Source organism: Oncorhynchus kisutch, linkage group LG3, assembly GCF_002021735.2.
Source record: "Oncorhynchus kisutch isolate 150728-3 linkage group LG3, Okis_V2, whole genome shotgun sequence".
Classification (NCBI taxonomy): domain Eukaryota; kingdom Metazoa; phylum Chordata; class Actinopteri; order Salmoniformes; family Salmonidae; genus Oncorhynchus; species Oncorhynchus kisutch.
In genome coordinates this window covers 38,883,124-38,908,368 of record NC_034176.2, presented here as the reverse complement: position 1 = coordinate 38,908,368, position 25,245 = coordinate 38,883,124, and the positions used below count along the sequence as shown (strand labels likewise).

Below are 25,245 nucleotides of genomic sequence, written 5' to 3'. Positions count from 1 at the left end.
ATCTTTGCCGCCTACTCGGAAATTACGACATGAAACGTTGATTTTAACCTTCTGACCAACTAGTGGATCAGGTGGCGACCCACTGTCTGATTCATATCACGTGATTTCTGATGATTGTTCTCAATTATATCGACTGATTGGTTCTGTATGGGGTGATGGAAGGGGGTGAGAACCATGAGCCTCCTAGGTTTTGTATTGAAGTCAATGCACCCAGAGGAGGACAGAAGCTAGCTGTTCTCCGGCTACGCCATGCTGCTACCCTACAGAGTGCTGTTGAAGCTACTGTAGACCGTCATTGCAAAACAGTGTGTTTTAATCAATTATTTGGCAACGTGAAAATATTTTGCATAGTTTTATCTAAAAATGATAACTTTTTAAATGTTTCACTATTTAAAAAAATGTAATTCAGTGAAGAGGATGGTCCTCCCCTTCCTCCTCTGAGGAGCCTCCACTGACACTGAGGCCCTAACTCCATTTATGGTATGCAGCTGTTTTGCTTTTTGCTTCTTCTTTTTGTAGTTTAATTTTATACATTCTGATGTACCCAATGGTTACCCTGAATCATCCACGTAATTTGTCTGTGTAGCATACTGTGACATGAATTTATACAATGTAATTTTTTGTTGTTGCTTGTAACACCCGCCCCCTTTATGTATCGATTCTGTCATCTAATGAGCGAGTGTAAATGTGAGAATGGCCCAATACAGAGCGTGCATCACGGAGGTGTTCCGCTTTCCCAGAAATACTTGACAGATTCTACTTCAGATTGAGAGAATTCAAGATGGCTGCTTCAGGTAAGACTTTATTCCGAAACCAAATATGCAATTAGTTGTTTATGATTGACTCGTTTTGCAGTGGTCTTTAATTGCCCATTATGAATAAAACAGTTGCTTATGCTAATGCGTAAACAAGCTTTTCATTACTTGATAATGTCAGACAGCAAAAGTAGCAAGCTAACGCGCTACGTTAGCTCTGGTTTTACTAGCTAGCTTGCCATCTAGCTAACTAATCCCTTTCCGCCTCATGAAAGCGCTCACTCGAACGTGAAAAAACACCTGACAGGAATTAAGAAACTATTTATAATTTAGCCTCGTCGAAGCGGTATTGTCATTTCATCAAAAATAATTGTAAATGAATTGTAATCTAAAGTGGTTAACTGAGACAAACATGGCTTCCAAATGTTCGAAATGTCATATTGCTAAGCAGTCAAATCCCACTATGCTAAACTAGGATACGTAACTAGTTATCTTATTTGCCAGACTTCTGCTAGCTATAGCATTTGTAGATAGCTAATTACTTTGGGCTATGATGAGCCAACGGGGCTCTTACAATAACGTTACTGGTTAATGCCATTTCGCATACACATGAAATGTTTCCAGCTCACAGTAAAAGTGCAGCGAGACATAGTGTAGCTAATGTTAGCTAGATGTCTAGGCTATGAAAAGTTGCCTATAAAGCTACTATATAGCTTGTTAGCTAGTACATTTAGTTGACGTGTCAAAATAGTAATCATTTTCATATGAGAATAACGTTTGCTCGAGTCATTGACAATTTACACCAGCTCACTTGTGTGGTGCAAACAACCCTAACAGTCAATGATTTTATTGTGAGCAGCTGGATTTTGGAATGTCAAAATGAGGCCTCTTCTGTTTATTTACCAGTTCTGTACACACACCAGTGTGGTATCATCCTAGCTACTCTGTCGATCATGATTATGGGCACATTTGTTTCACTCGGTCATTGGCGTCAGATGGATTGTTGCTAATTAGTAGCACTGTTTGTCTCAGGTTCCAGGTAAGGGCTCACTCCCCCGGATCCCCAGTGCATGAAGTTCTCCTGTTGTTGAAGGATCTCCGTGCTGCTTCCCTTGCTCTTCCTGCCTGTCATTATGTCCTCAAACTCTTCCTCCTGCTCCTCCTCGGGAGAGACAAGTCCAGAGGATGTGCCCCGAGGTGGGGGCACCATCCGTGTCTTCCTCCCCAATCAACAGAGGACCGTGGTAAGACATTCAGAATAATCTCTTGGGGGCCCTCACATACAAGTACATTTGAAATATTTTCAACAGTAATATTTCACGACGTTTTAATGACTAGGCCCAACCCCTACGCAGCAGACAGTTAATGTTGTGCACCAGCTGGTGCCTAAGGCCCAGTTCCAATTTCTCATCTTGTCTCTCAAACATGAAAACCCATTAGGGTTTGGCGGTGTACCTTATATACAGTATCCCGGGGTATTTTGAAATTCACTCCAAAACCATTTTTAAATACATTTGTATGTTTTAAATAATTACCTGCAGTCAACTTGTGAACTTGGTAATACACAAAATATGCAAAAGAATGTGGACACCCCTTCAAATGAGTGGATTCATCTATTTCAGCCACACCCATTGCTGACGGGTGTATAAAATTGAGCACACAGCCGTGCAATCTCCAAAGATGAACATTGGCAGTAGAATGGCCATACTGAAGAGCTCAGTGACTTTCAACGTGGCGCCATCATAGGATGCCACTTTTCCAACAAGTCAGTTCGTCAAATGTCTGCCCTGCTAGAGCTGCCCCGGTCAACTGAAAGACTGTTATTGTGAAGAGGAAACGTCTAGGAACAACAGCTCAGCCAGGAAGTGGTAGGCCACACAAGCTCACAGAATGGGACGCAGAGTGCTGTAGCGCGTAAAAATAATCTGTTAGTCGAGAGCTTTTTGAAATTAATTTCCATGGCTGAGCAGCTGCACACAAGCCCTAAGATCACCATGTGCAATGCCAAGCGTTGGCTGGAGTGGTGTAAAGCTCGCCACCATTGGTCTCTGGAGCAGTGGAAATGCGTTCTCTGGAGTGATGAATCACGCTTCACCATTTGGCAGTCTGAAGGACGAATCTGGGTTTGGCGGATCCCGGGAGAACGCTACCTGCCCAAATGCATAGTGCCAGCTGTAAAGTTTGGTGGAGGAGGAATAATGGTCTGGGGATGTTTTTCATGGTTTGGGCTAGGCCCCTTAGTTCCAGTGAAGGGAAATTTTAACGCTACAGCATACAATGACTTTCTAGATGATGCTGTGCTTCCAACTTTGTGGCAATAGTGTGGGGAAGGCCCTTTCCTGTTTCAATGCCCCCGTGCACAATGACATTGTCCCCGTGCACAAAGTGAGGTCCATACAGAAATGGTTTGTCAAGATTGGTGTGGAAGAACTTGACTGGCCTGCACAGAAACCTGACCTCAACCCAATTGAACATCTTTGGGATTAATTGAAACTCTGACTGCGAGCCAGGCCTAATCGCCCAACATCAGTGCCCGTCCACACTAATGGTCTTGTTGCTGCGGGGACTTGCTTCCATTCAGCCTCCTCCAACATCTAGTGGAAAACCTTCCCAGAAGATTGGAGGCTGTTATAGCTGCAAGGGGAGACCAACTACATAATAATGTTCATGGTTTTGGAATGAGCAGGTGTCCACATACCTCTGGTCATGTAGTGTAGATAAAGCAGATCATGTTCATAATTTTGCCTGTTAGATTGTTTCATTATGAAGCTTACTGGAACTAGTTTCCCAAAACAGCTGTTTGAGCGATTCACATGTTTGTTTACAAAGAAACACAACGAGCAAAAACAGCAGCTTTGTGAGGTGAGTCACTCCTGCAGCACAACTTAAGTGAGGTGATCAGGTTACACTTGTATGAAATTCACTACTGTTTGACAGATATTTGTCTTAGAACTATTAAGTTATTTACCTACTCTTAGATATCTCCAGCTGGGTTTTTGCTAATATTAGGTAAGTGGCTCATGCTTGCAAGATCAAGCTTCTTTGTAACAGCAGCAGAGACAATCCCCTCCTGGATTAAGGTCCCTGCTGTCTAATATTTGTTTTGTGCGTTCTGCAAATTGCATTTTGATATACTTGCATAACCGTATGAGCTGTGTTGTCTGTCTTAAGGCCTTTTCTCACCAACTGCGTTGAGATGTTTTCGTCCTAATCACGAAAAATACAGATTCAAATTGTTTTCTCATAGCAAGTCAAATTTCTGTATGATATCCAAAACTAGTCTACATTATAGGCTACATTGATTTAGCATTATCCTATCATTTAAATTGATGAAGAAACGTTTAAGGTGGAGATATAGAGAGACTGCTATGAAGATGAAATTGACAATAGAAACTCATGCTATCAAGCAGTCCATAGCCTAATGATAAGCCATTGATACATTTTTGTGATGTAATGGGTGGTTATTTTGACATTTTAATTTGAGTGCGTGATTTATCTAAATCTGTGCAACCACTTATTGATGAACGTGTGTATATATTTTTTTCCTCTTTGGGTTGCCTGTAGCACAGGTGGTCGCAAAGATTCACTTTAGCAGACCTATAATATTTTAACTTCCAACTTCCACATCTCTGTCTTCACTGTTCCTTTCTTGCGCAATTCTCACCTCTGCTGGCTACTCCACTGGCCTATCTCATTCCCCTTCTCTCTAGCTCTTGAACGAGTAGCCTATATATATATATAATGAACAGCAATATATTTCAACTTATTTCTAGCAATAAAAAAAAAAACTAGTAGGCATATTCAAGGAGAGAAACAGCTATCAATCCTCTTGCTTGCTGAATGGCTATAAAATGGTGTCACGATACCAGAATTTTTACTTCATTACCAGGTTTAGCATCACGATGCTCAATACCACAAAAAATGCGTATTAGCCAAAGTCGTAGAATGGCACTTGATCCTGACAGACTCTGCCACAGACTCCGCCATTCACAATCATGACATTTGAACAATTTATGCTACAGATGACAATCGCTTCTATTTAGGACTTATTATATTGGCAACGGCTAAGAGTACATTATTTTTATTGTACTGATTAACAGCATTTGCATGGAAGAAGCAATATCTTTTCTAAAACGGTGCGCTATCTCTTTAAGACGTTAATTGTAATTTGCAGGCATAATGTGTCTATGGAATCTAGTGAAAACCCGAAGGGAGGCAAAAGAAAATGAAGTGAATGTGTTTTTCTTTGCGGGGGATATTCCGTTGTAAGCTAACAAGGAAAGGTAGCCTTTTGCGACAGTAATGAACCGTTTCGATGTTTAGATACTGTGTTGCGTCATTCAAGTGTGTTAACTTCTGTGCAGCATGAGTGGGGACGGGGAGATAATGCTGGCCAGACAGCCCTAGCAATGAATAAGTGGAGCAGGTACTTTGCTCATCGCGCTACAAAGGGGCTGCGCTGATAGACTTTTTATTTATTTTTATTTCACCTTTATTTAACCAGGTAGGCAAGTTGAGAACAAGTTCTCATTTACAATTGCGACCTGGCCAAGATAAAGCAAAGCAGTTTGACACATACAATGACAGAGTTACACATGGAGTAAAACAAACACAGTATTATCAAGTCTATAAACAAGTCTATACGATGTGAGCAAATGAGGTAAGGGAGGTAAAAGCAAAAAAAAGGCCATGGTGGCAAATTAAATACAATATAGCAAGTAAAACACAGGAATGGTAGATTTGCAGTGGAAGAATGTGCAAAGTAGAAATATAAATAATGGGGTGAAAGGAGCAAAATAAATTAAATACAGTTGGGAAAGAGGTAGTTGTTAGGGCTAAATTATAGGTGGGCTATGTACAGGTGCAGTAATCTGTGAGCTGCTCTGACAGTTGGTGCTTAAAGCTAGTGAGGGAGATAAGTGTTTCCAGTTTCAGAGATTTTTGTAGTTCGTTCCAGTCATTGGCAGCAGAGAACTGGAAGGAGAGGCGGCCAAAGAAAGAATTGGTTTTGGGGGTGACCAGAGAGAGAGACCTGCTGGAGCGTGTGCTACAGGTGGGTGATGCTATGGTGACCAGCGAGCTGAGATAAGGGGGGACTTTACCTAGCAGGGTCTTGTAGATGACATGGAGCCAGTGGGTTTGGCGACGAGTATGAAGCGAGGGCCAGCCAACAAGAGCGCACAGGGCACAATAGTGGGTAGTATATGGGGCTTTGGTGACAAAACGGATTGCACTGTGATAGACTGCATCCAATTTGTTGAGTAGGGTATTGGAGGCTATTTTGTAAATGACATCGCTGAAATCGAGGATTGGTAGGATGGTCAGTTTTACAAGGGTATGTTTGGCAGCATGAGTGAAGGATGCTTTGTTGCGAAATATTAATTTTGGATTGGAGATGTTTGATGTGGGTCTGGAAGGAGAGTTTACAGTCTAACCAGACACCTAGGTATTTGTAGTTGTCCACGTATTCTAAGTCAGAGCCGTCCAGAGTAGTGATGTTGGACAGGCGGGCAGGTGCAGGCAGCGATCGGTTGAAGAGCGTGCATTTAGTTTTACTTGTATTTAAGAGCAATTGGAGGCCACGGAAGGAGAGTTGTATGGCATTGAAGCTTGCCTGCCTGGAGGGTTGTTAACAGTGTCCAAAGAAGGGCCGGAAGTATACAGAATGGTGTCGTCTGCGTAGAGGTGGATCAGAGACTCACCAGCAGCAAGAGCGACATCATTGATGTATACAGAGAAGAGAGTCGGTCCAAGAATTTAACCCTGTGGCACCCCCATAGAGACTGCCAGAGGTCCGGACAACAGGCCCTCCGATTTGACACACTGGACTCTATCAGAGAAGTAGTTGGTGAACCAGGCGAGGCAATCATTTGAGAAACCAAGGCTGTCGAGTCTGCCGATGAGGATGTGGTGATTGACAGAGTCGAAAGCCTTGGCCAGATCAATGAATACGGCTGCACAGTAATGTCTCTTATCGATGGCGGTTAAGATATCATTTAGGACCTTGAGCGTGGCTGAGGTGCACCCATGACCAGCTCTGAAACCAGATTGCATAGCAGAGAAGGTATGGTGAGATGCATGGTACGGTGAAATGCACGAAAGTGCTCTTTGAATGAATTCTTATGAGCCTGCTGCTGCCTACCATTGCTCAGTCAAACTGCTCTATCAAATATCAAATCATTGACTTAATTATAACATAATAACACACAGAAATACGAGCCTTTGTTCATTAATATGGTAAAATCCGTAAACTATCATTTCGAAAACAAAACGTTTATTATTTCAGTGAAATACGGAGAAGTTCCGTATTTTATCTAACGGGTGGCATCTAGAAGTCTAAATATTGCTGTTACATTGTACAACCTTCAATATTATGTCATTAGAATTCTGGCAAATTAGGCAGCCCAAACTGTTGCATATACTCTGACTCTGCGTGCAATGAACGCAAGAGAAGTAACACAATTCCACCTGGTTAATATTGCCTGCTAACGTGGATTTCTTTTAGCTAAATATGCAGGTTTAAAAATATATACTTCTGTGTATTGATTTTAAGAAAGGCATTGGTGTTAATGGTTAGGTACAGTCGTGCAACGATTGTGTTTTTGTCGCGAATGCGCTTTTGTTAAATCATCCCCAGTTTGGCGAAGTTGGCTGTTTTTGTTAGGAAGAAGTAGTCTTCACACAGTTTGCAACGAGCCAGGTGGCCCAAACTGCTGCATATACCCTGACTCTGTTGCAAGAGAAGTGACACAATTTACCTAGTTAAAATAAATTCATGTTAGCAGGCAATATTAATTAAATATGCAGGTTTAAAAATATATACTTGTGTATTGCTTTTAAGAAAGGCATTGATATTTATGCTTAGGTACACGAAGCAACGACAGTCCTTTTTCTCGAATGCGCACCGCATCGATTATATGCAACGCAGGACACGCTAGATAAACTAGTAATATCATCAACCATGTGTAGTTAACTAGTGATTTATGATTGTTTGTTTTTTATAAGATAAGTTTAATGCTAGCTAACAACTTACCTTGGCTTCTTACTGCATTCGCGTAACAGTCAGGCTCCTCGTGGAGTGCAATGAGAGGCAGGTGGTTAGAAAGTTGGACTAGTTAACTGTAAGGTTGCGAGATTGAATCCCCGAGCTGACAATGTAAAAATCTGTCGTTCTGCCCCTGAACAAGGCAGTTAACCCACCGTTCCTAGGCCGTCAGTGAAAATAAGAATGTGAGGGCCTCCCGGGTGGCGCAGTGGTTAAGGGCGCTGTACTGCAGCGCCAGCTGTGCCACCAGAGACCCTGGGTTCGCGCCCAGTTTCTGTCGTAACCGGCTGCGACCGGGAGGTCGGTGGGGCGACGCACAATTGGCCTAGCGTCGTCCGGATTAGATTATCTCATCGCGCACCAGCGACTCCTGTGGCGGGCCGGGCGTAGTGCACGCTAACCAAGGTTGCCAGGTGCACGGTGTTTCCTCCAACCAATTGGTGTGGCTGGCTTCCGGGTTGGATGCGCGTTGTGTTAAGAAGCAGTGCGTCTTGGTTGGGTTGTGTATCGGAGGACGCATGGCTTTCAACCTTCGTCTCTCCCGAGCCCGTATGGGAGTTGTAGCGATGAGACAAGATACCACAAAATTGGGGAGAAAGAAGGGGGTAAAATTCTAAAAAATAAAATAAGAATGTGTTCTTAACTGACTTGCCTACTTAAATAAAGGTGTAAAAAAAATGGTGTCCAAAAATACAGATTTCCGATTGTTATTAAAACTTGAAATCGGCCCTAATTAATCAGTCGACCTTGTATCTATGTATGTATGTGTATATATATATATATATATATATATATATATATATATTGTCATGTCTTTGGCTATGCCAGATTAAGTGATATGACATGCTATTCTATAAAATAATAATAAATAAAATATTACCTGATTCAGCTAATCATGTACATGTAATTAACTAGAGTCGGGCACCACTAAATAATATTTATAGAGCTGTTATCTTCCGAATAAACTCTTACAGACCTAGTAATATTTTACATCAATAGCAGTTAATATTAATCGTCATCTTAATTCAGTCTCATCTGAAAGTTTTAAATTCTTGTTTATCCGCACAAACCCTGGCTAACAAGTTGAATCTGCAATACAAAATTGGGTTTAATTATTATTTACTAAATACCTAACTAATTACACATACACATTATTAAATCATAACTTGATTACAAATTATGTCAAAGGAAAATGTCCCTAGCAGGCGGAACAGATATGACAGCTTGTTACACAAAAGAAAAGGGGCTGGGTTTGAGTGAAAGAGCAGGATGACTGAGGAACAAAGGGCGAAGCTGTGCTATAGGTAAATACAGTATCTTATGCATTCTAAATTACCGCCCATTTGGAACAGAATGCAAAATGCAATAAATATTTACTCTGAGCTGCGCTTCGGTAGGTTGGTGGTAGATGGAAGGCCGTGTTGTCCAACCGAGTCCTTTGAAGAATGTCTCTGGTTGTCAATTATTAACGTTGTAGTAACGCCGTTGTGTGATAGACGGGATATTCTGTCTGTTCCTTCCTAATCCTCGTTTGCAGCGGCTGTTGCTAACTCAACGGCTAGGAATTATCACTTCTGTAGTGAAAAAGAGTTCAAAGTTTTTACCATTCTTAACCAAAGCTCACGCTGATGTTGGCTTCGTTCTGTAGTTATTATCTGAACCATTCTGACATCGGACCGTCATCCTCGGAACAGGAGGTTATATTGTCGTCAAGGGCTTATATCGGAAGGGAGAGGGCGTGTTTGAAAGGTTTTATAGCCCATGTCCCTTCACAGGGGCGGGCCACTGATTGAGCAGAGCCCTACCTTATGAAAACCCAAATCTCACATTTTAGAAGCTAAAATCACATTTCATCCCATCCATGTGAATCCGATAACTCTGATGTGTAGACTTTCCACTGTAGAGTTTGTCATCTTATCATTGATGAGAATTTCTCAGATGACAACCGAACTGACATATTCATTATGTTCAATTGATCGGATTACCAGAATATAGTTCATTTCCCCCCCACCTTCTGATGTTCCCAGAATCTCTGTTAATTAACCAAGGGTTTTGCAAATGTAACCTCAGTAGGATAGAGAGAGGAAAAGGGGGGGGAAGAGGTATTTATGATTGTCATAAACCTACCCCCAGGCCAACGTCATGACAATATTTATCTATATGTGCTCATTGTGCAAATGTATTTGTTTTCAATAAACATTGGAGACAAAATATCCATGTCAACAATCTAATCCAACCCGGTCTGTTTAGACCCATAGTTGCGCAAGCGTCGATTTTGTTGCATAACAACCAACTGTCTACGTGACTTACAAGATTTCTTAACTCTAAATGGTTTTTAGTGTTGTATTTTATCACGTGAAAGTAGTTATTTCTCTGACACAAGCAGCCACATCCACACCCTAGTTGTCATTGCTAAACCTGCTTTCATATACCTCCTATTTTGTTCAAACATCTATTTGTGTCTGCAGGTGAATGTTCGCCCTGGGCAGACCGTTTATGACAGTTTGGATAAAGCCCTTAAAGTAAGGGGCCTGAGCCAGGACTGTTGCGCTGTGTTTCGACTCCTAGAAGGGTAAGTGTCTGTCGTAGCCCATATGGCTCAGGTCAAAAGTAGTGCGCTATATAAGGAACAGGGTGCTATTTGGGACTTGGACATCTTGTCAGTGTCATACTTTATGAACAGTTAACTAAACTGGCAGACTGATTTGATTCCATTTGGGTCACTCCCCCTTTAACCTGATTTATAACACCATTTTTATATATATTGTTGCTCAAACAATATTTCTTAACTTTCTATGTACAACCCCAGAATACATTTTTAGCTGCTTTGTCTTTCATGGCAATACAGTTTTCTGATTCAGTTTTGTTCTCCCATTTCCTTTGTCTTTTTGTCCACCACCCCCTCCTGCAGTCGCAAGAGACTAACTGATTGGAACACTGACATCACCCCGCTGGTAGGAGAAGAGCTTCTGGTGGAGGTGTTGGATGATGTCCCCCTCACCATGCATAACTTTGTAAGTAGCTCTTGTAATTGTTTCACTCTGCATTCGTGTATTGTATGGCAACACCTATTTTTCCAGTAGTGGTTACCACCACCACATTTTAATGAATGTGCTTGTTAGAATACTGGACCTATCACTACTTTGTCACAAACCCTCGCCTCACTTTCCTTCTTAAACACTCTCCTACCGTTTCAATTGAAATGTCTGAAAAATACACAACCTATTTAAAGTCATTTGTATTCCAGGTACGAAAAACCTTCTTTAAGTTGGCCTATTGTGACTTTTGTCACAAGTTTCTGTTCAACGGCTTCAGATGTCAGACATGCGGCTACAAGTTTCACCAGCACTGCAGCAGCAAGGTCCCCACTGTGTGTGTGGACATGGACACTATAACAAAACGGTGAGTCTGTCGAGGAGATGGAACAGGGATACTGTCCTAGATTGTATGAGTCAATAATGTGGTCAGTCTCCAGTACATTGTGATAAGGTTTAAAATCCTACAACGTTCTTGATTCGTTTTGTTTGGGTGTCCATGGGTTCTTAAGAAGTCTAATATTCATTTATCTGATTTCGAGGTCTTAATTCTTAAAATGTCTTCAATCCCATTGTCAATGGTCTTAAAAAATGCGAAGGAGACGATTACAGTGTTTCCGTTATATTGTGCTGCTGCTTAATTGTTGCCACCACGAAAAATAAACAAAATAAATCATCAAATACTGTAAGTGCAATTTCAAGATGTTCAAGAGCTATCCACATGTGCGCCTGTGTGTGTGCACGACACGTGTGAGTCGGGCTGTTGCCAGAGCAGAGCAAGGTAGCCTATACAGTCATGGGCAAAAGTTGAGAATGGCACAAATATTCATTTTCAGTCTGCTGTCTCAGTTTGTATGATGGTAATTTTCATATACTCCAGAATGTTATGAAGAGTGATCAGATGAATTGCAATTAATTGCAAATCCCTCTTTGCCATGCAAATGAACTGAATCCAAAATAAACATGTCCACTCCATTTCAGCCCTGCCACAAAAGGACCAGCTGACATGTCAGTGATTCCCTTGTTAACACAGGTGTGAGTGTTGACGAGGACAAGGCTGGAGATCTCTCATGCTGATTTGAGTTCGAATAACAGACTGGAACCTTCAAAAGGAGGGTGGTGTTTGGAATCATTGTTCTTTCTCTGTCAATCATGGTTACCTGCAAGGAAACACGTGCTGTCATAATTGCTTTGCACAAAAAGGGCTTCACAGGCAAGGATATTGCTGCCAGTAAGATTGCACCTAAATCAACCATTTATCGGATCGTCAAGAACTTCAAGGAGAGCGGTTCAATTGTTGTGAAGAATGCTTCAGGGTGCCCAACAAAGTCCAGTAAGCGCCAGGACCATCTCCTAAAGTTGATTCAGTTGCACGATTGTGGCACCGCCAGTACAGAGCTTGCTCAGCAATGGCAGCAGGCAGGTGTGAGTGCATCTGCATGTACAGTGAGGCAAAGACTTTTGGAGGATGGCCTTGGTGTCAAGAAGGGCAGCAAAGAAGCCACTTCTCTCCAGGAAAAACATCAGGGACAGACTGATGTTTTGCTAAAGGTACAGGGATTGGACTGCTGAGGACTGGGGTAAAGTAATTTTCTCTGATGAATCCCCTTTCCGATTGTTTGGGGAATCCGTAAAAAAGCTTGTCCGGAGAAGACCGGGTGAGCGCTACCGTCAGTCCTGTGTCATGCCAACAGTAAAGCATCCTGAGACCATTGATGTGTGGGGTTGCTTCTCAGCCAAGGGAGTGGGCTGACTCACAATTTTGCCCAATAACATAGCCATGAATAAAGAATGGTACCAACACATCCTCAGAGAGCAACCTCTCCCAACCATGTAGGAACAGTTTGGTGACGAACAATCCCTTTTTAGCATGATGGAGCACCTTGCCATAAGGCAAAAGTGATATCTAAGTGGCTCAAGGAACAAAACATCGATAGTTTGGGTCCATGGCCAGGAAACTCCCCTGACTTTAATCCCATTGAGAACTTGTGGTCAATCATCAAGAGGTGGATGGACAAACAAAAACCCACAAACTCCAAGCATTGGTTATGCAAGAATGGGCTGCCATCAGTCAGGATGTGGCCCAGAAGTTAATTGACAGCATGCCAGGGCGGATTGCAGAGGTCACTGCAAATATTGACTCTTTGCATCAACTTCATATAATTGTCAAAAGCCTTTGACAAATATGAAATGCTTGTAATTATACTTCAGTATTCCATAGTAACATCTTACAAAACTATCTAAAGACACTGAAGTAGCAAACTTTGTGGAAATTAGTATTTGTGTCATTCTCAAAACCTTTGGCCACGACTGTACAGTTTGATAGACAACTTTAACTAAAGCTGGGATGATAAACCCTCCTCTTACCAATGCAATTTTTTCTTATGTCGGAGATTAGGCTACACAACGTTCCTGGTGATTTATGGGTTCTAAAACCATTTTTGGAGAACAGTAATGTGCGTTAGCCTGCTTCCTGCAATGAAAGCAAATCAAATTGTATTTGTCACATGCACCGAATACACCATGTGTTTTGAGTTCCCACTTCCTCAGGTTGTAAATTATGTAGCATAGGATATAGCCTAGAACAATATACATAAACACATGCAGGCAAATGAATCTCTAAAGACTCGAAAATATATCTGATTATTTTGAATAGCCATCATGTATTCCCTAAGCATGTTAGATGAAATAGCTAACTTCTAGGTCTTACTTGGCACTGGAAAAGGTATGACTAGAGCCATCCTGCTTAGCTACCTTACCTCAAAGTATAGGCATTTGATACATGATTCACTGAACAAGGTTATTTTTTTTATTTGACTTTTTGGATGTAGGCTTATGTTCTAATGTTATAGAATAATACCTCCGGGAGAGCTGCTGTGTGTGTGGACTTTTCTTCCAGCCCACTATAACACACACGATTCTACAAATCCACTGCTCAACAGGACCTTGTTAAGCTGGTCCAAGTGTGATCAAAAGCCTGCATACCCTGTGGCCAAGCTCTAAAGATGGAGAGCACACATGTTTTATACAGTAACAGTGCTGTATATTTGACTTGAAAGCATTTTTTCCCACAGTTATGGTATTGAGTATCATTATACTAAGCTAGTATTGACATCGAAGCCAAAATTCTTAACCTAGTTTGTGATCTCGCTAATGATTAGCCCACCAGGGTAGCCTAAACAAATGCAGATGGCCAACCCCGTGCTTCAGCCATGTATAGCCTAGCCAGTAGCCACTATGCTAATTCATCTGTCAGGCTCATTGCTAAGAAAGCACACCTGCCTGATAATATGAGCCATGTAGGCTATAGCCCTAAAATGACTTTTTTGCCAACATGGGCTCATTTCTGGAGGGGAATATTAGCATGTGTGTTGCATGCAGACCTCAGAATTGGCATTAAATTGAATTCCAAGTGGCATTAAGGTATTTTTTTAAAGTCTTGAATTCAACCTCATGGAGCCTGTGGAGACCCTGTTTTCACAAGGTCACTCATGTCACTTCATATTTGTTGTACTGTTAGCATTGTGTGACTGGAACAGTGCTCCTTACCCCTGGTTTAGCCTCTGTGTATGTACTGTACCTTGTTTCCAGGTGCACACCTAATCCTTGCCCAGATGAGTACCCTCAGATATCCATACTGTTGCCAGACAACTCCATATCCCAGAGCGACATAGCCTTAACCCCGGATCCTTCTGGGTAAGTGGATCTGAACCATAGTCAAATGCATCCCAAATTGTACCCTATTCCTTGGTCAGTAGTAGTGTGCTATAAAGGGAATAGGGTGCCATGTGGGATGCAAGTCCCAGTCTAGAAACCATATGGTATTGGTGCCCCCCTCCAATGGAGAATGGTAACTCTTCAAAAATTAACCTTAACCTGTACTGTTGTGCTCCTATGTTTTCATATAGGCACGGACTACTGTCGCCAACCTCGGCCTTCCGGTTTCCTCTGCCAGGTGGAGATGGTCAGTCTCTACAGAGGCATCGGTCCACCTCCACCCCCAATGTCCACATGGTCAGCACCGTAGGCCCTGCCGGTGTCAGCATCATAGAGGTGAGACAGTCACACCCACAATGCAGGGTCTGGTATTACACGCCAGGATTTACTATACTATGCAATTTCAGCAGTCCATTTATTACAGCTAATTTCTCATCCCCTACAATGGCATACATCACACCTATAGCGGGCATCGATCTGAGTCAATGTTTAAATGATATTGGACCTTAGTGGTTATGCTAAGTGTTTTTGTTCTCTTTTTAGGATGCGTTAAAATTACAAAACAATACAATGGGTGAGATTTTAAAATGATCAGATTTATTTATTTGAGATTACTATTATTGAGATTATTCGCCCCTTGCAAGTGTTTAATAACTTGCTCATTTGGTACTGTATTATATACAGTTCCTGAACCATCACCCAAAACCTCTACCAGCCCGCCCTCCCTGGGCTCCCCTGGCAGGAGACCCCCCAAATCCCCCTCCGAGCACAAGGAGCGCAAGCCCTCCTCATCTGATGACAAAAAGAAAGTGGTAAGTAGAAATTAGATATGCCAGCGTTACTAAAAGGCTTCTATGGAATGAGATTTTCATCTGGGGAAAGTCCCAAAAATGTAAAGGTGGCCTCCCAGGTGGCGCAGTGGTCTAGGGCACTGCATCGCAGCGCTAGCTGTGCCACCTGCGACTCCTGTGGCGGGCCGGGCGCAGTGCGTGCTAACCAAGGTCGCCAGGTGCACGGTGTTTCCTCCGACACATTGATGCGGCTGGGTCCTGGGGTGGATGCTCGCTGTGTTAAGAAGGTTGGGTTGTGTTTCGGAGGACGCATGACTTTCGACCTTCGTCTCTCCCGAGCCCGTACGGAAGTTGTAGCAATGAGACAAGATAGTAACTTCTAATAATTGGTAACTACGAAATTGGGGAGAAAAAGGGGGTAAAAATTCTATATTATTATTATTTTTTTAATGTTAAGGTGACGGCATCAACGGTTGTTGCAGTCTTTTTTTAACCTTTTTTTTAGAAAGTGATGTCCGGGACTCTGAACCCTTTGTGTTTGCTGTTAATTAGTGATGGGGATGTTGTTGAAAATAGTGTTGAGTATAGGTTTGTGTTTTAGCACCGTGGCGGCTATAGAGACTCAAGTTACTACTGGGAGGTCCACTCGCGAGAAGTCTCCATCCAGAAAAGGATAGGTGCAGGCTCCTTTGGGACTGTCTTCAAGGGCAAGTGGCACGGCGACGTGGCCATCAAGATCCTCAAAGTGACAGAGCCAACACCTGAGCAGTTGCAAGCCTTTAAAAATGAAATGCAAGTGCTACGGTGAGAAGATGCTCTCTTCTTGTTAGTTACATTGACAAATTAATTAATGCTATTTTTATCAGGTCCTGGTATACCGGTATGTACATTACTCAATGACGGTGCTGTGCCAGAATGTACATTATTCAAACGTTATAGATAGAACATGGTGAATTGAGGAAACATGCAGTTTTAGGAGTGATATGGAGAGTTATGCAGTGTGTTTTGTGACTAATATTGCTCCCTGGTGGGTTCCCTCCCCCGCAGAAAGACACGCCACGTCAACATTCTGCTGTTCATGGGCTTCATGACTAAGCCTAACTTTGCCATCATCACACAGTGGTGTGAGGGCAGCAGCCTGTACCGCCATCTGCACGTCTCTGAGACCAAGTTTGAGACCATGCGTCGCATCGACGTGGCCAGGCAGACGGCACAGGGCATGGAGTAAGGCTGCAGCTCTTTGCATACTGTTATTAAAGGGGAAATCTGGAATTTGTACATCTATTTTTGAACTTTTAAATTCTTGATTCGTAGCAATGGATTCTTGAATATAACTTGTGCATTCCTCATGAGCTGGGTTCGACTGTCTTATTTCGTCACATGTGGTGCTTTTTATTCGCACCTGAAAAGTAGTCGTTTTTTAAAGTAAAAAAAAAAAAGTTTGACTGCTTTGGTATATTCAATTGTAAATAACATTAGTCTTTTTTTTTTTTTAATCTTTTTTTTCAGTTATCTTCATGCCAAGAATATAATTCATCGAGACCTGAAATCAAACAGTATCCTTTCTTGAGCTGGGCTTTTCTCTCTGAAGATTAATACCATAATATGGATAAGAAGGCCCTGATCCTAGATCAGCAGTCATACTCTTAAGACGCTTTATGAATATTGTCAGTGGTGAGGCTCTGTCAGAGCTTCCTTTACCTAGTGTAGGCCTTTGCAGCCAATGAAGAATAACCACAGAAGTATTTTTAAACACCCCTTTTATTTTGTGTTTCTTTGAGTTCAGAGCTGTGCTAACCACTAATATTCATGTTTTTATAGTGTGTCACTGTGTGGCAGTTGTGAAATCTATGCATCATGAATTGCGTGTTATGTTGCTTGGTGTGAGCCTGTTTGGCTACAAACTGTCACAGCATCTCTTCTTCCCCTTTTTTAAAGGCTAAGTAGAAGGTGTTGTATCAGGCTTTCTAGCAGATCCATGGAGATGTATTAGAACAAATTGATCTAACTCTCGTATTTGTCACGCTTCAACATAAAATGGATCAAATGTTTGTCAGCCCCATCGGAGAGAGATATTTTGTGTCCAAGTCTAGATCACCTTTGTAGAATGTTATCAATTTCACGTCTATTTAGATGTGTGATTGATTGGCTTTTCCAAATGTACACACCTGCCAACCTACTTGCTGCCATGTTCCTGAGCTCTGTTGTCAGACATCTTCCTCCATGAGGGCTGGACTGTGAAGATCGGGGACTTTGGGCTGGCAACGGTGAAGTCTCGATGGAGTGGCTCTGAGCAGGTAGAACAGCCCAGCGGCTCCATTCTGTGGATGGTAAGTTACTGGCACTCCTGGGTCGTATTCATTACGGCACACTAGCAAGCCATTTTGCAATGGAAAACGTTTTGCAACATTCAGGTAGTCACTACCTGTTTCGGTCCGTTGTCTTCCATTTGGTGTCTAGGGAGTACGACCTAGATATCACTCTCTGGTATTGCGTGTGGCGTCATTTCACCTCAACTGTCAATCTACATTTAGCCATGTGATTTTTAATGTCTTGTGAGTGTTCTAGACTTTCAACGGGTAGCATTTCTCTTGTGTGATTTTATATTGTTTTGGAAAAAGAAACAGTTGTAACATCAGCTAGAAAAAGTTTCATTTTTAGAAAATGTCCCATCTGCTTGCGTCAGCTGTTCAATGATGTGTGTGTGTTTCCGTTGTAGGCTCCTGAGGTGATCCGGATGCAGGACGCCAACCCTTACACGTTCCAGTCAGACGTGTACGGCTACGGGGTGGTGCTGTTTGAGCTGATGTCGGGGACTCTGCCTTATTCCCAGATTAACAACCGAGACCAGGTGAGAATGTTTAGTTTTTTTACAAGTTGCAGCTTCAAGTACACATACTTTACAATGAAATGATTAAATATGTAAGTATTACAAGTTTACAAACCACCATAAATCTAACACTTGATGGCTGAGAGGAGGATAGGAACTGTTTGACTCTAAGTAAATGCACTACCGTTCAAAAGTTTGGGGTCACTTAGAAATGTCCTTGTTTTTGAAAGAAAAGCAAAAATGTGTCACTTTTTAAAAATAACATCAAATTGATCATAAATACAGTGTAGACACTTAATGTTGTAACTGATTATTGTAGCTGGAAACGGCTGATTTTGAATGGAATATCTACTTTTATCAGCAAACAGTTTTATCATTTTAAGTCTAATGTTTTCATTAGAAAAAGCTTTTGCAATTATGTTAGCACAGCTGAAAACTTGTGCCGATTTAAAGAAGCAATAAATCTGTCCTCCTTTAGACTAGTTGAGTGTCTGGAGCATCAGCATTTGTGGGTTCGATTACAGGTTAATCGGGTCTTTGTTTCTGGCCATTTTGAGCCTGTAATCGAACCCACAAATGCTGATACTCAAGATACTCAACTAGTCTAAAGAAGGCCAGTTTTATTGCTTTTTTAATCAGAACAACAGTTTTCAGCTGTGCTAACATAATCTGGACCCCTACAAATCAGCCGGGCTAGACAATCTGGACCCTCTCTTTCTTAAATGATCTGCAGAAATTGTTGCAACCCCTATTACTAGCCTGTTCAACCTCTTTCGTATCGTCTGAGATTCCCAAAGTTTGGAAAGCTGCTGCGGTGATCCCCCTCTTCAAAGCGGGTGACACTCTACTCCCAAACTGCTACAGACCTATATCTATCCTACCATGCCTTTCTAAGGTCTTCGAAAGTTAAGTTAACAAACAGATTACTGACCATTTCGAATCAGACCATACCTTCTCTGCTATGCAATCTGGTTTCAGAGCTGGTCATGGGTGCACCTCAGCCACGCTCAAGGTTCTAAACGACATCATAACCGCCATCGATAAGAGACATTACTGTGCAGCCGTATTCATCGACCTGGCCAAGTCTTTCGACTCTGTCAATCACAACATTCTTATTGGCAGACTCGACAGCCTTGGTTTCTCAAATGATTGCCTCGCCTGGTTTACCAACTACTTCTCTATCAGAGTTCAGTGTGTCAAATCGGAGGGCCTGTTGTCCGGACCTCTGGCAGTCTCTATGGGTGTGCCACAGGGTTCATTTCTCGGGCCGACTCTCTTTTCTGTATACTTCAATGATGTTGCTCTTGCTGCTGGTGATTCTCTGATCTACCTCTACGCAGACGACACCATTCTGTATACTTCTGGCCCCTCCTTGGACACTGTGTTAACTAACCTCCAGACGAGCTTCAATGCCATACAACTGTCCTTCTGTGGCCTCCACCTGCTCTTAAACGCAAGTAAAACTAAATGCATGCTTTTCAATCGATTACCTGCTCGCCCGTCCAGCATCACTACTCTGGACGGCTCTGTCTTAGAATACGTGGACAACTACAAATACCTAGGTGTCTGGTTAGACTGTAAACTCTCCTTCCAGACTCACATTAAGCATCTCCAATCAAAAATTATATCTAGAATCCGCTTCCTATATCGCAATAAAGCATCCTTCATTCATGCTGCCAAACATACCCTCGTAAAACTGACCATCCTACCGATCCTCGACTTCGGTGATGTCATCTATAAAATTGCCTCCACCACTCTACTCAAAAAACTGGATGCAGTCTATCACAGTGCCATCCTTTTCGTCACCAAAGCCCCATACACTACCAACCATTGCGACATGTACGCTCTCATTGGTTGGCCCTCGCTTCATACTCGTCGCCAAACCCACTGGCTACAGGTTATCTACAAGTCTCTGCTAGGTAAAGCCCCGCCTTATCTCAGCTCACTGGTCACCATAGCAGCACCCACTCGTAGCACTCGCTCCAGCAGGTGTATCTCACTGGTCACCCCCAAAGCCAATTCCTCCTTTGGTCGACTTTCCTTCCAGTTCTCTGCTGCCCATGACTGGAATGAATTGCAAAAATCTCTGAAGCTGGAGACTCTCATTTCCCTCACTAGCTTTAAGCACCAGCTGTCAGAGCAGCTTATAGATCACTGCACCTGTACATAGCCCATCTGTAAACAGCCCATCTATCTACCTACCTCATCCCCATACTGGTATTTATTTATTTACTTTGCTCCTTTGCACCCCAGTATCTCTACCTGCACATTCATCTTCTGCCAATCTACCATTCGTGTTTAATTGCTATATTGTAATTACTTCGCCACCATGGCCTATTTATTTCCTTACCTCATTTGCACTCACTGTATATATACATTTTTTTTTCTACTGTATTATTGACTGTATGTTTTGTTAATTCCATGTGTAACTCTGTGTTGTATGTGTCGAATTGCTACGCCTTATCTGGGCCAGGAAGCAGTTGCAAATGAGAACTTGTTCTCAACTAGCCTACCTGGTTAAATAAAGGTGAAATTAAAAAAAATGTCTACACTGTATTTCGGATCAATTTTATGTTATTTTAATGGACAAAACATGTACTTTTCTTTAAAAATAAGGTCATTTCTTTGTGACCCCAAACTTTTGAACGGTAGTGTATCTGAAGGGTGCAGCTCACATGCATGCCATGTAAGATAATTCACATTAAAACCTCTCGTGCATAAAAAACACAATACTTCTGTACTGTATCATGTTTACCATCCTATCTTTTCTCTCAGATACTCTTTATGGTTGGGCGTGGCTACTTGTCTCCAGACCTCAGTTTGCTGTCCAGTAGCTCACCCAAGTCCATGAAGAGGCTCATCATTGACTGCTTGAAGTTCAAACGTGATGAGAGGCCCCTCTTTCCGCAGGTGAGAGAGAGCACTGCCAAAGCATTTGTGTGCTTGGTTTATCATAGTCAGCAACAAGAGGGTATTTTACTCATTCCTCTCTTTATTTACTGTTCTCTTATTGTCTTATTTTATGTATGTCGGCCTCCTTGGTTTTTACTGTTTATGAGCAGGAGTACATTTCCCACTTATATAATGTTTGTTTTGTTTCGCCCCAGGTCATGTTAGGCATTGAGCAGGTCCAGGACCTGTTGCCAAAAATCGAGCGGAGTGCCTCGGAGCCCTCCCTCCACCGGGCTGTCCATGCGGAGGAACTGAACCCACTCCTGTTCCACACCACTCGGCTGATGCCACTGTGAGCTCTGCTAAGCCAGGCCCAGGAGTTGTCTGTCCTTCTGTCTGAGGAAAGAGACCATCACCACTGACGTCAACGCTGGCTGCATTACTCCCATGAGAGCGAGTCCACAGACAGCTGCCCATCCAAACACCCCCAGGGCTGTGTCCCAAATGGCACTCTTCCCTCCATAGTGCACTACTTTTGACTCGAGTTCTATGGGCCCCGGTCAAGGTAATGTAGTATAAGGTGAATCGGCTGCTGTTTCGGACGCAACCCAGCATTCCCCTTCCTCTGGCACTGGTTGGGGGCTCCTACAGACAACACCACCACCACCAAATGTAACCCTTCCTCACGCCGACACTCCACAGCACATCACAACCCCCTGAGCCCTCAGACTCTCCCTACTACACATCAGAACCACACAGCTTCCCTCCCTCTCCTCACAGGCCTAGACACACTGGAACACATGCTGGCCTGGCCAGGTCAGGTCAGAACCCCTACATTCCTATACTGTCACTCTACTGGCCAGGCCATGTCAGAACCCCTACATTCCTATACTGGCCTGGCTATGGATTTCTCAATGCTGCTTTTAAGTGTGGGACGCCAGACTTTGTAGTCGTATCATAATGACGTCAGTGTTTTGCGCTTTTGAGTGCAAGTGATGAAAGAGAAATGCTTACAGAACAACAATGGCATGCACAGAAGATGACTTTCACTTGGTTGTTGTGACCATATTTTAAGTTATTGGTCCTTTTGGTCCCATAATGGTTTTGGTAAATCATTGTGTCGTCGTGCAGTCTTAGGATATGACCATGAATAAGCTGCTATACAACATGGATTTGAAATGCCACTGTCAAAGACAAGCCGTTTGGGACTCAAGTTAACGGCGGCATCAAATGTGTACGGCACCATTTTAATAGACACAGCAGGGTCGTATTTAGTAGTGCACACCAAAGCAAAACTTTTTGCAACTGAAATACGAGAACACAAGCTTCTTATTGGACATGGTTAGGTAGTCCCTCCCTGTTTCAGTCCATTTTCTTTCATTTGGTGCCTAGTTAATATGACCCAGACCCGTATAAACCTTTGCATTGTTTCCAGTGAATACATAGGCTAGTCTAGCCCAGAGGCCTTCTGTATGGCCTGAAACCTGTAGTCTTAACAAGTAAAGAGTATTCTCAATGCTTTACATGCTTAAAGTCAGCTTGACTCTACATTGCACCATGGACAAGCACTTGTGCTAGCAAATCTGGTTAAAACAAGCTGCCTTATATGTAGTTGCTTTTTGCTCATTGTGACACATGAAGCTTACTCATTGTGAATCACGTGACACCTAGTTTATCTGAATCCTGCTTTCAATATAACTTTTATGGGGGTATAATAACTTGAAAATGTCAATGTTTGGAACATTGTTTGTTTTCTTAATTCCTGATTGTAGTAGCTTTTACACTTTGACTGGCCTTTAGGAAATGGTAGCCTTTAACTTAAATGAATGACTTCTCCTCTTCCTGCTTCCTATTGCTTTCGATTGTGGGTTGCTACTTCAATTGAGTGTTGCACCTAGTGAAAGATGGTTGGTTGCTTGCTTGGTATTAACATTGATTAGCCTATTGCCCTCAGACTCAACTCTGGACCTCGAAGCCAGTTCCACTGGGTTTTTCTTTCATTGTTCCCCTCTAATCAGGGACTGATTTAGACCTGGGACACCAGGTGGGTGTAATTAAGGTAGGACAGAAAACCAGCAGGCTCCAGACGTGGTAGGGTAAGAGTTGAATACCCCCGGCCTATTGGTTTCCTCCTCCTGTCAGTGAAAGTGCATTGATGGTTATTTTGAGTGAGGCTTGTTCAATTGATACTAAGTAGATTGCTCCATGGTGCAACTGGGATGGGATGACTGTTATTTTGCTGCGTACTGGTTACAACGAGGGGCAGATTTGAATCATCAATGGTAACTTGTTCTTTTTTTTGTGTGTCATGCTTAATTTGAACTAATCGTAACTGTGATTTTAACCCATAAGGGTCTGTTGTTTTTGGTCTTATGTATGCTGGAAATGGCTTGGACAGTAGAGGGCGTGATTTTGTAATACCTTATTTGACATGATCAATTTAAACTAGTGCAGAGTCTATTGTGGGGTGATGGTTACTGAACAAACAATAACTGACAGGTTTCTTTTTTTTTTTTTTACTATAAAAAGCAGAGTTTTTAACCTAGATGTTTTAAAGAGGGGCTGGGTACCCTATTGTTATTTACTCATTCCAATTATGTTGGGTTGTGTGAATAGGTTTGACTTGGAGATTTTGTTAGACAAGGGTTTGTGAAAGACTACATTTCTCATCTTATTTATTGATGTTATTGTCATTGCAGATGGTGGTGTGATAAATCTGCTGTCATGGACCTTTTGGTGGATTAAATGTTTACTGAGTGATAAGAGATCACTCTTTGCAGCATTTAAATCATGGCTGGTTTGGGTTCTCTAACCTAACGGAATGTACTTTCAAGACATGGTACTGTCTCAAACTACTCTAATTGAGCTTCAGATTTTTGATACTCTGTGTCATGCACGTGCATTTAATTAGCTTTTGATTGCATTACATTTTCACCCGTGGCCGTAGTGAGCACTGCATTATTTACTGGGGTGGAATGTGGTGTATATACCCGCCCTAATGCAGATTTAGTATCCTCCTGAGACTTGGGCTACATTGTCGTTTACCCTCCTCTGGTCAGACCCAGGAAATATGGAATGTCATTAAAGTGGCATTTATACTGTTATTAATGCAATATGCAGCAAAAGAAAGAAAAAGACATGGAAAATCAGTTTTTGAAGATATTGCACATCAAACATTCATTTGTCCCAGGTGTAGGTCATACACAAATAATTGAATAGCCCAAAGGCTTTAGAATGAAACACATCTTTCCAAATGAAATCCCTTTTATAGACCTGAGTTTCTGTTAAAGTATCCAGTGCATTTACAGGTGTCCATGATGCAGGAATAGTCTCGCTTCTTATGTTTGGTGGCATTGCTTTACCATAATGGCAGTCGGTTTCTGCTGAATTGAGTACATTTGTTACTCAGAGGGATTCTGGTTTCTTTAATGACCTCCCTATTAAATAAGGAAAATATGTCACTTGGGGAAGATATCTTAACATTTCAGTTTAGTCAAATGCATCTCCCTCTCTCTTCCAAAGAGGATATTGTTTCTTCTGTTGTGTTCAGAGAGGAGGACAAAAGTGCCACAGTTACTGACATTTTGTACAAGTTAAATATAAAGAAATTGACCTCCCCTGAAATCGACTGCGCTAAAGGCATGACATCACATTGAAGATAGCAGTTGCTGTGCTTCAGACACCGGGTAATTACAGGGGTAGCGTGGGGAAACAAACCGGGCTCATTTAACAGCTGTCATATTTCAGAGCAGTAAAGAGAACAAATGATCTGTGTCGGAGTAGTTTTGCATATCTAGGTGAATCGCAATAATTGTGTGTATAGTTTCTGAGGTATCAGGGGTGTTCAGTTTGCAATAAATGGTATATTCTGCTGTGTACAGTTACATTTTTTTTTATGACAAAATTGTACTTGTTTCTATTTTTTGTGATGGTTTCAAAAAAAGAACACAATTATTTTAAAATGTAAAGGACATCTTAGTATATTTTTTGTTTTTGTCTTAAAATATTGAGGATGCAGGATTTTATTCTTTAAATAAAACTGTGGAATGCTTAAATGTATTTTTATTCTTAAGTATGTACCTACAAGGTGTTGCTTTTGATTCCACTTCATATCTCAATCTGAAGTGAAATATATCTTGCTCCAGGTTTGAGAAAACATTAAGGTGGTGTGAAAAACTGC

At 42.0% G+C, this 25,245-nt stretch overlaps 1 protein-coding gene across 1 annotated transcript; it reads left to right on the top strand.

Annotated features, from left to right (window-relative positions):
- Nucleotides 1–688: 688 nt before the first annotated feature.
- araf (A-Raf proto-oncogene, serine/threonine kinase) lies at nucleotides 689–24,945 on the top strand. Its single transcript, XM_031805659.1, has 16 exons — nucleotides 689–794; nucleotides 1,788–1,999; nucleotides 10,269–10,372; nucleotides 10,712–10,814; nucleotides 11,048–11,202; nucleotides 14,427–14,531; nucleotides 14,744–14,888; nucleotides 15,096–15,126; nucleotides 15,237–15,364; nucleotides 15,945–16,147; nucleotides 16,391–16,567; nucleotides 16,853–16,899; nucleotides 17,555–17,673; nucleotides 18,063–18,194; nucleotides 20,949–21,083; nucleotides 21,281–24,945. The coding sequence occupies exons 2-16, from the start codon at nucleotides 1,889–1,891 to the stop codon at nucleotides 21,419–21,421; spliced, it is 1,836 nt and encodes a 611-aa protein (XP_031661519.1). The 5' UTR covers nucleotides 689–794; nucleotides 1,788–1,888; the 3' UTR covers nucleotides 21,422–24,945.
- The last annotated feature ends 300 nt before the right edge of the window (nucleotides 24,946–25,245 follow it).

What these genes read in the sequence shown, in the direction of transcription:
- araf (XM_031805659.1), top strand. Translation starts at nt 1,889, where the DNA reads ATGTCCTCAAACTCTTCCTCCTGCTCCTCCTCGGGAGAGACAAGTCCA. An exon ending in CCAATCAACAGAGGACCGTG is followed by an intron (nt 2,000 to 10,268) that starts GTAAGACATTCA and finishes TTGTGTCTGCAG; the next exon opens with GTGAATGTTCGCCCTGGGCA. An exon ending in CCGGTGTCAGCATCATAGAG is followed by an intron (nt 14,889 to 15,095) that starts GTGAGACAGTCA and finishes TTCTCTTTTTAG; the next exon opens with GATGCGTTAAAATTACAAAA.